An 8,096-nucleotide genomic window follows, 5' to 3' on the forward strand; every position below is an offset into this window, starting at 1 on the left:
TGTATTTGTGGTGATTCGATGCTTGTAGACAGAGACCAAGTTGAAGTCGTTCGATTTGCCCGCGCTTTGATCAAACTCCCTTGGATCGGAAATGTGCGAACTGCCTCGGGGCTGCAATGGCGAGCGAGTTCTCCTCTACGTGGCCGTTTTTCTCGCACGACGCCAGACTTGGAAAGCTGGTGAGACGTTTCTGTTCGGTCGACAACGCGTTACGCGTTCGAGATCGAGTGGTTCTTCTGCGGGTGGTTCTTAACCGGCCTCGGGTGAAACAGGGACAGGCAGAAGCAGGCTGAACAAAGAGAACACAGCGTTAATACGTTGTCCGGCACGCTGTCACGAATACGTGACTTTTCCCACAAGACGTACGAAAATGAGCCGCGAATTCGACGTTCATTGCACCCATTTCTAAAAATAAGCTACCAATTTATTTACACGGCAATTGTTAATTTTCGGAAAGAAACCCGTCGCACTCGGGTTAGAGATAACTGATAACTGATAAATAGAGATTAACTGATAGATAAATACAGATTAATACAGAGATTCATTCAGATTGAGCAAATTCTCTAAACTGACGGTGAGAGCCAACAAGCAAAAATTTTGACGAGCTAACTTTTACCAATAAACACACCGTAATTACTAATTATCCTACGAACGATTGCTTATGTAAATATCGCCGATGGCGAGCAGTGAAATCCGCGCGAGATTAACTGAGATCTACGGAGGATCTGGTAGCAAATTCTCTGTACGTGAGGGATGCGAGAGATGCTAACTTTTGAACCAATGAACGTAGTTCGATTACTAATTGTCCTACGAACGATGAGAAAAATACGCGGCCGATCGTCAAAGGGCGAACACTTTCAACCGTATCAAAGTGTCGAACGTCGCGCGCTGCATTCAACGGTACTTACCGAACAACAGGCAACCTATCCCCATGATCCCGACCAGATACTCCACGTCCAGCAACGCGGAGAAAATGAAATTTCCCAGGACAGCGGCCACGTTGCCAACGGTGACCAGCACGTTCAGACTGGTGGACCTGGGTTGGAACGTCGGTCGAGACGTTTTTATTATATTATTCTGTTGTTATTATTTTATTTATACTATATTATTATTATTATTATATACGTTTCATTACGTTGTTAGACGTGTTATTATCCGGATACATTGGTGTTCGAGCGTCGTTTCGAACGGCGTTAGCGAAGACGCGCAGAGGTGGCGAGAAAGTGGAAACGCGAGCGCGATCACGAATCGTGTTCGAGGGGTACTACGCGTTTGTCTGGCTAACTAAGCGACGGAAGCATTACCTTAGTGGAATAGGAATAACGTCGATGTTCACGGCGGTAACGATATTACCCGTTATTCTCGTCGTCACGATAATGGCGGACGCCAGCGTCAGCATGTAGGGAGGTGACTGCGACCAGTTCATTCCGAAGCTGCTTATCACCGATATGAGGAAAGCGGCGACTGCAACAGGAACGAGCGGTTACTCGTGGATGGTTCCTCCAGCGTCGTGGGATACGCTTACGACAAATGCGCGTTGCGAGTAATCGTCGCTCCGACGAATGTATTATCGGAGGGATCGAGTGTCCTTAACCCCTCGCGCGGACCATAACGAGTGACCGTATCGTGTACACAACAATTCGTCGCTTTCTTTTCTCTCTTGAACTCGTCGGATATGACGTCGCCGGATCGAAATGATTAAGAGGTAGAGTGACTTGTCATTCGTTGTGCCCGGGTTACATTTAAATATACTTGAGACTGAGAAAATGTTGCGATTTGTTGGGACAAAAAATTCTCGACGTGCGCGGCAAGAGGTTAAGGCACCCACATACGAAACATGTGAAACATGTGAAATATGTAAAATGGCGATGCAAGCATCGATTTCTAGGCTTTATGATAAGTATCGGTAGGCAAACTGACTCGAACGCAGGTTTCATGAAACCTAGAAATCTACCTGCCAGTTTGTAGGGATACAGATCGTTACTTCCGACGTTTCCGAACTGGAACACGCGTACGCCGCGTAAATTGTGATTTAATCGTTTTAATTCTAGGATCTATTCAGCACTTTGGCTACTGTTGACGCCTAAAGGTGTTTTTAAAATTTAATTTCGAGGTACTGTTGGCGCCTATCGGCTTTTGGCTTACTTCGGCCAGCTGAAACGGGTGCTCGAATCAAACTAAAGGCGCTCGGCAAATGTTATTGACAATAATTGTAAGTAAAAGATATTGGATCAGACGCAAGTGAATTATAATTCAACAATTGCATCTTCCATTAGTCATATATTATTTAAACGTCGTTATTATTTATTTATATCATTATATATTATTTAAACGTTATTATTATTTATTTATATTATTATATACTATTTAAACGTCGTTATTTCATTTAATACCCTTAAAATGAAAATTAATCAATCACAAAAAGACACAGATATGCAGTGTGTAGAAAACGGAGAAAGGGAGATATATTATAAATGCAAGAAATGTGACGTAGGATTATGTATTGACCGATGTTTCGAACTGTGCCAGAACTTTACTAGATCATTAGATATATTATGAAATGAAGCTTTAAGTTACTTAAGTTAAATTTTTAGCAAGTGCACTAACAATTCAGTACAGAATACTGCATAAATAAATAACATTGGTTTAACGTATAATGCATAATTCAGTCTCTCGATTATTTCAATATACTTTCTGAGAGATGCACACTGACGAAAAAGTTTCGTCGTTCTCGGTGTTTAGTCGCGATTCAGCTCCTATCGTTTCAAAATTTACTATAGCGAAAGGGTTAAAAAACCGCGCTGAATAGTGCCACGCGAAATATCTGCAAATAAAAATAGTAAAAGTAAAATAAAGTATAATAAAGTAAAAACCTATATAGTAATTAAGAGAGGAATTATCTACAATATAATTAACGACGATGCGACGTTATGATCGGAAACCGAGGGCATTGCAAATCGAGCTGTGGCACTATTCGACACGAATAACTTTTAAACAGCGCGATCTAAAATTAAAACTAAAACGATTAAGGAACGATTACGATGCTTACGCATTATTGCTTTCTTCCTAAACTTCGAGGTGGTGATGAAGCCAGCGAGGAACGAGAACACAACCGCCGAGAGCGCGATGATGGCGGAATTTTGATATACCGCCGGGTTGATGTTCCACTGAAAAGTAAACACGAGTTACGGGAGATTTTTAACTATCTCTGGGGAAGGGTTGACATGTTGACTGACCGACACGTTTCTGTCTTTCTTGCTAATGTTTTCTAAACGACCGAAACACTAATGTTAATGTCAACAGGCATTGTTAACACTAGAGCTAACCAAGGATAACTAAAGCATAGAATTTTCATCAGAGATATTAAAGTGAAAAAAAAGAAAAAATAGAAATACAATGGAAAATTAAAGTGAAAAAAATAGATATACAATAGAAAATGAAAGTGAAAAAAATAAAAATACAATAGAAAATTAAAATAAAAAAAATAGATATACAATAGAAAATGAAAGTGAAAAGAATAGAAATACAATAGAAAAGATAGAAATAGAATACACAAAATGTATGTTGTAAAAAAATCATTTAAACCTCTAAAAATACACTGTTTCGCGTTCTGTAATATATCTATATGTTAAAAAATAATTAATAATTTATTTATATATTAAAAAAAAGTTATGAATTAGTCATTACGACCACTTCGGTAGTTCTAGTATTAATGGCCAGGCGTTCCCTCACCGTCATGCAGATCTCGTCGAAATTTGGACAGTCCAAGTAGTCTCTGGCCGGAATGGTCATCCGACGGTCCAACATCTCGCGCATGGTCGGCGATCTGTCCTTGGTCCACATCTTATTGTCGAAGTTGTTCAGAATGATGAAGAGATGCGGCACCCAGAGTCTCATCGTGTTGAATCTGCGCGGACGGAGGACCGAACGAAGCCAGATAGCGGTTCCAGTGGCGCGGGATTTCGCTTACATACTTACCCCAGCATGCTGCCGAATTGGAGGAAGTTGAGGGAGGCGAAGGCGCGCGAGTACGGGGAGGAGAATAAAAGTTTCGTGTTGTAACAGGCGACGCGTATCTTCTCGGAGTTCGTTTCAAAGACGGAGCGCCGCGACGCCGGCCCGTTCTCCCACACGAGCAACGCTTTGATCTGAAATGGACGAAAGAGGGGAGACAATGCCCCGGATTACTGTGTCTTGCAAACCACGCAATCGTGCAGAAAGTTTTGTGGCAAAGCCCGGTAAATATAAAGAAATCGATAACGATTTGCAATGGAACATACAGAAGATGAGTTGATCAATCACCGAGTTGATCAATTTTCGCAGAAATGTAGCTTTCGAAGAAATATTTGACACTTTTCATCCTTTTTTTCATCGGCAATCGTCAACGACGAAAGAAGTGAAAACTAACGATAAATGACATATGCACTATTTCGTCAAATATCTCGGAAATTACCGACGATACACAATTTTCGTGTAACTTGATAAAATTGGTACGCTACTTCGCGTGAAACACTAATTTGCGTAAAAGCCATTTATTTAAACAACATATTTGAAAAATCATATTTTCTATAAATGTCTCCAGGTAAACGTCACATATGTTTCCTTGAATATTATTCCTATATAACATTTATAATAATCATATAATAATTTATGAAAGCTATCCGCGATAGAAATGTTCGGCTAAAATAAACGAAGGGAGTCGAGTCTCACCGGGAACGTGTTTGCCGGCTTCCTCTTGTTCATGGCGTACATTCTTCGGAGAAGATTCAACGCCTCGTCGGGCCTGCCGTTCTCCACGAGGAACTTGGGACTCTGCGGCAGCGTGCTGGCTGTCACCAGACCGAAAACCGGCACGATCGAACAGATCAACAGGTAAATCCGCCAGCTGGTGTATCGGTGGTTGAACACGTTGACGGTCAACGACAGCGGGGTGATGATGAACGCGAGGACTGAAAGAAAGAAACGGTGCGAGATCGGACGAGAGAGAAGTCGGAAGAGCGCGGAACGACGCGACGCGGGTACGGCTTACCTGCCGGAATAACGATCGCCGCGTTCATAGCTAGGCCTGCCCACCTGGTGAAGCTCGCTTTGTAGGTTGGCGAGTGAAACTCGGAGAGGTAGGTGCTCACCATCGAGAAAGGCCCACCCGCGCTGAAATTCATACTTGTCGCGCGTAAGTACGAGAAATGTGTCGATCGGTCGAAATAAATCGCTCCGGAGCGCCGCCATTGAACACCCCTTAACCCCTTGCGTCGAGAAGTTTTTTTTTTTTTCTCAAATTGGCAACATTTTCTCTTTCAGTTTCAGGCACATTTGAATGTAATCCAGACAGAACAATGTTTATTACTTCTTAATCATTTCTATCCACTGATCATTCAACGAGTATTAAGATAATATTTTATGTACAATATTAGGTATTATATTTGAATGTAATATTATTATATTATAATATTAGGTATTATATTTGAATGTAATATTATTATATTATAATATTAGGTATTATATTTGAATGTAATCCAGACAGAGCAAAGTTTATTACTTCTTCATCATTTCTATCCACTGATGTCATATCGACGAGTATTAAGATAATATTTTATATATAATATTAGGTATTATATTTGAATGTAATATTATTATATTATAATATTAGGTGTTATATTTGAATGTAATCCAGACAGAGCAAAGTTTATTACTTCTTAATCATTTCTATCCACTGATGTCATATCGACGAGTATTAAGAGAAAAAGAAAGCGACGAAAAAATTATCGTGTACGGTTCGGTCACTCGTTATGGTCCTCGCAACCAGTTGCCAGCGCAAGGGGTTAAAAGTGTACACACACTGATAGAGTCATTTTAACGTGTTCGTTTCCTTTCGAAATCCTTTTTGAATCATTTGTTTGAATTTCCTGGCAACATTTTGACTTAGAAGAGACTAGAATGTTCGGTTTCTTTCTTTTTAACAAACTTTAATTCTTCGAACGAATGTCTAGCCTAGAAATTTTCAAGAGATTAATTAGTTGTATCTATGGTTGGTCTTACCGGAATTACTTATCGTGTAAATGTTCCATTGTCGAATAGAATAAATAGGAAAAGCTCATCTCGATGGCTAAAGTATATTATATATACGTTTAACACGCGATTACTCCAATTCGTCAATAGATGCAGACGCTCGTGACAAAAGTATTGCCATTACACGCGTGTTTTCTGTAGCAAATACTTTTTCTTTGCACTCATTTAAATATAAGTACAAATGAATAATAATTCGTACTTGTAACCAACATTGTAACAGATCATTGGGAGATCTGTGCTCATCTCACAGACAAAAGGTTTTAGACGATGGTGTGTCAGAGAACTGATCGCGTAGGGTTGATACTCACAGAACGCCGTTGAAAAACCTGATGGCCAGAAACGCGTAGTAAGAGTCGACAGCGCTAGCGAGTAGATTTAGAACCGAGTCCGCCAGGAGGCCGAGGATGAACAAGTTTCGCATTCCGACGTGCGGTGTCAGATGGTCCCAGACGAAGCTGGTCAACGCCATGCCTATGTGTTCGGATCGTACTCTCAGTCAGAGCCGATTGTTATTATAACGAGCGACGATGAACGATCTCGGGGTAATCGAGAGGACGAGGAAAAAGTAATCGCCGTACCTAGGAAGGGTGACGCGCAGAGCGTCCCTTTCTCGAAGTAAGTGAGCCTGAGGTCGCACTCGGCGGATGCAATGACGAAGGCGGTGGTGGTGGTGTCGAAGATGCCGGCCCACGCGACCGGCAGAGCCGCCAGCAACAGCAACACGTTGAACGTACCATAGCCTACGAACGAAAGGGAACAGAGAGAGAGAGGGAGAGAGAGAGAGAGAGAGATACACGTGCGTTGCACGAGGGATAAAACGATCGACACGATCGACGTGATCGAGCCCTCTGACCTGCCGTCGATATAGCTTTCTCGATGTCGGCCGTTTCGTCCGCGTCGTCGGTTCTCACTGAAAATCACGAGAGACTTGTGTGTCGAAAGAGCGGACACGGAGAGACGGCAAACGCGAATCGGCGGTTGCGCAACGCGAGTTGCGGTTACGCAAGTCGAAAAATTCCCGTCCAAAAAAAAAAAAAAAGAATCCTCACCGTTTATCGTCGAGATTTTCCCACTGCTTTCACCGTTCGTCACCATTTTCTTTTGCTTCCGGTCGATCGATCGTGCTCAGGAGGACGAAATTTCGAACGTATCGTCGAATGGAACTCCAAGGCTGTCAGCTTCGCTTCAGCAACACGGACGAGAATACCACGGAGAATCGCCAACGAGTGAGCTGTCCTCGTGCAATGTCCAGTTCCACGACGTTTAGTTTCCGAATATCGCGGACGCCGAGGACGCACTCCCGGCGACGATTCCCCTACGATAGGATCGACGGCACTGTGAACTAGCGGGCGCTTCGTTTACTGGCGCGCATCCCATTCGCGGCGGTGTAACTTGCCAATTAAAACGGGTCAAACGATTCAATTGTTATGGCCCGCTCTGCCGAGGTCCGCGAGCACTCGTTTGCCGAGCAGCGTTTAAACCGTTCTCCGATATCCGCCGATAGACTGCAACAACATCCACGATGGTAATGACTACGGCGCGGATGGGGCAGCCGGAGGCAACGCGAGCGGCGGAGGCGACCACGCTCACGAGATTAGCCGACGAATTCGCGCCTCGGTTTTTCGTGCAAAAACTAAGTTTAGCTGTGACCGTGACAGCGTCGACGCTAGACGTCAAGATAGGGTAAGCGTCGCCGTTGGAACTTGCACCGTGCCGAGCATCGTTTCCTCTCCATCTAAATTGATCTAATTATCAGAGACCTTTTAGGCTCTAGACGCGTTGATAAGATAACAGAAGACAACTGTCTTCTCTTACGTTTGACGCGACTGAAATTTTATTTCTAGCTGATCGCGTGCTTCGTTGATCGTTATCAAGCAGAGAGATACCGTCACCGGAAAGAGAAGATGTTCGATATATCAATCGCGAAACCGTGTGCCATAGGGAACGGTGAACGGAGAACTAGTTCGCTCGATCCTTGGGAAACCTTGTTTCTTTCGATCGATCGAATATCGGCCAATACGTTCTCT

At 42.9% G+C, this 8,096-nt stretch overlaps 1 protein-coding gene across 3 annotated transcripts; it reads right to left on the reverse strand.

Moving 5' to 3' along the window:
- Positions 1-206: 206 nt before the first annotated feature.
- Positions 207-7,796, reverse strand: LOC122535499 (synaptic vesicle glycoprotein 2C-like). 3 transcript variants are annotated; one of them, XR_006308185.1, is made up of 12 exons: positions 7,119-7,796; positions 6,923-6,979; positions 6,648-6,809; positions 6,378-6,540; positions 5,030-5,151; positions 4,711-4,949; positions 3,979-4,148; positions 3,733-3,907; positions 3,050-3,167; positions 1,354-1,464; positions 909-1,036; positions 207-289 (listed from the first exon to the last, which is right to left on the reverse strand). XR_006308185.1 is itself a non-coding variant. In XM_043667076.1 (12 exons), exons 1-12 carry the CDS (start codon positions 7,162-7,164, stop codon positions 210-212), a joined length of 1,620 nt encoding a protein of 539 aa, XP_043523011.1. In that variant the 5' UTR covers positions 7,165-7,789; the 3' UTR covers positions 207-209. The 3 variants fall into 3 exon arrangements, 2 of the variants coding, with proteins under 2 accessions (XP_043523011.1, XP_043523012.1); XM_043667076.1 differs by having other exon boundaries at positions 1,305-1,464; positions 7,119-7,789; XM_043667077.1 differs by lacking the exon at positions 6,923-6,979 and having other exon boundaries at positions 1,305-1,464; positions 7,119-7,788.
- Positions 7,797-8,096: the final 300 nt, after the last annotated feature.

This window comes from Frieseomelitta varia, unplaced genomic scaffold (assembly GCF_011392965.1).
Source record: "Frieseomelitta varia isolate USP_RPSP 00005682 unplaced genomic scaffold, Fvar_1.2 scaffold_729, whole genome shotgun sequence".
In the NCBI taxonomy this organism is placed as follows: Eukaryota; Metazoa; Arthropoda; class Insecta; order Hymenoptera; family Apidae; genus Frieseomelitta; species Frieseomelitta varia.

What these genes read in the sequence shown, in the direction of transcription:
- LOC122535499 (XM_043667076.1), bottom strand. Translation starts at nt 7,164, where the DNA reads ATGGTGACGAACGGTGAAAGCAGTGGGAAAATCTCGACGATAAACG. An exon ending in CTGCGCGTCACCCTTCCTAG is followed by an intron (nt 6,541 to 6,647) that starts GTACGGCGATTA and finishes CCGAACACATAG; the next exon opens with GCATGGCGTTGACCAGCTTC. An exon ending in AGGTTTTTCAACGGCGTTCT is followed by an intron (nt 5,152 to 6,377) that starts GTGAGTATCAAC and finishes TATGAATTTCAG; the next exon opens with CGCGGGTGGGCCTTTCTCGA.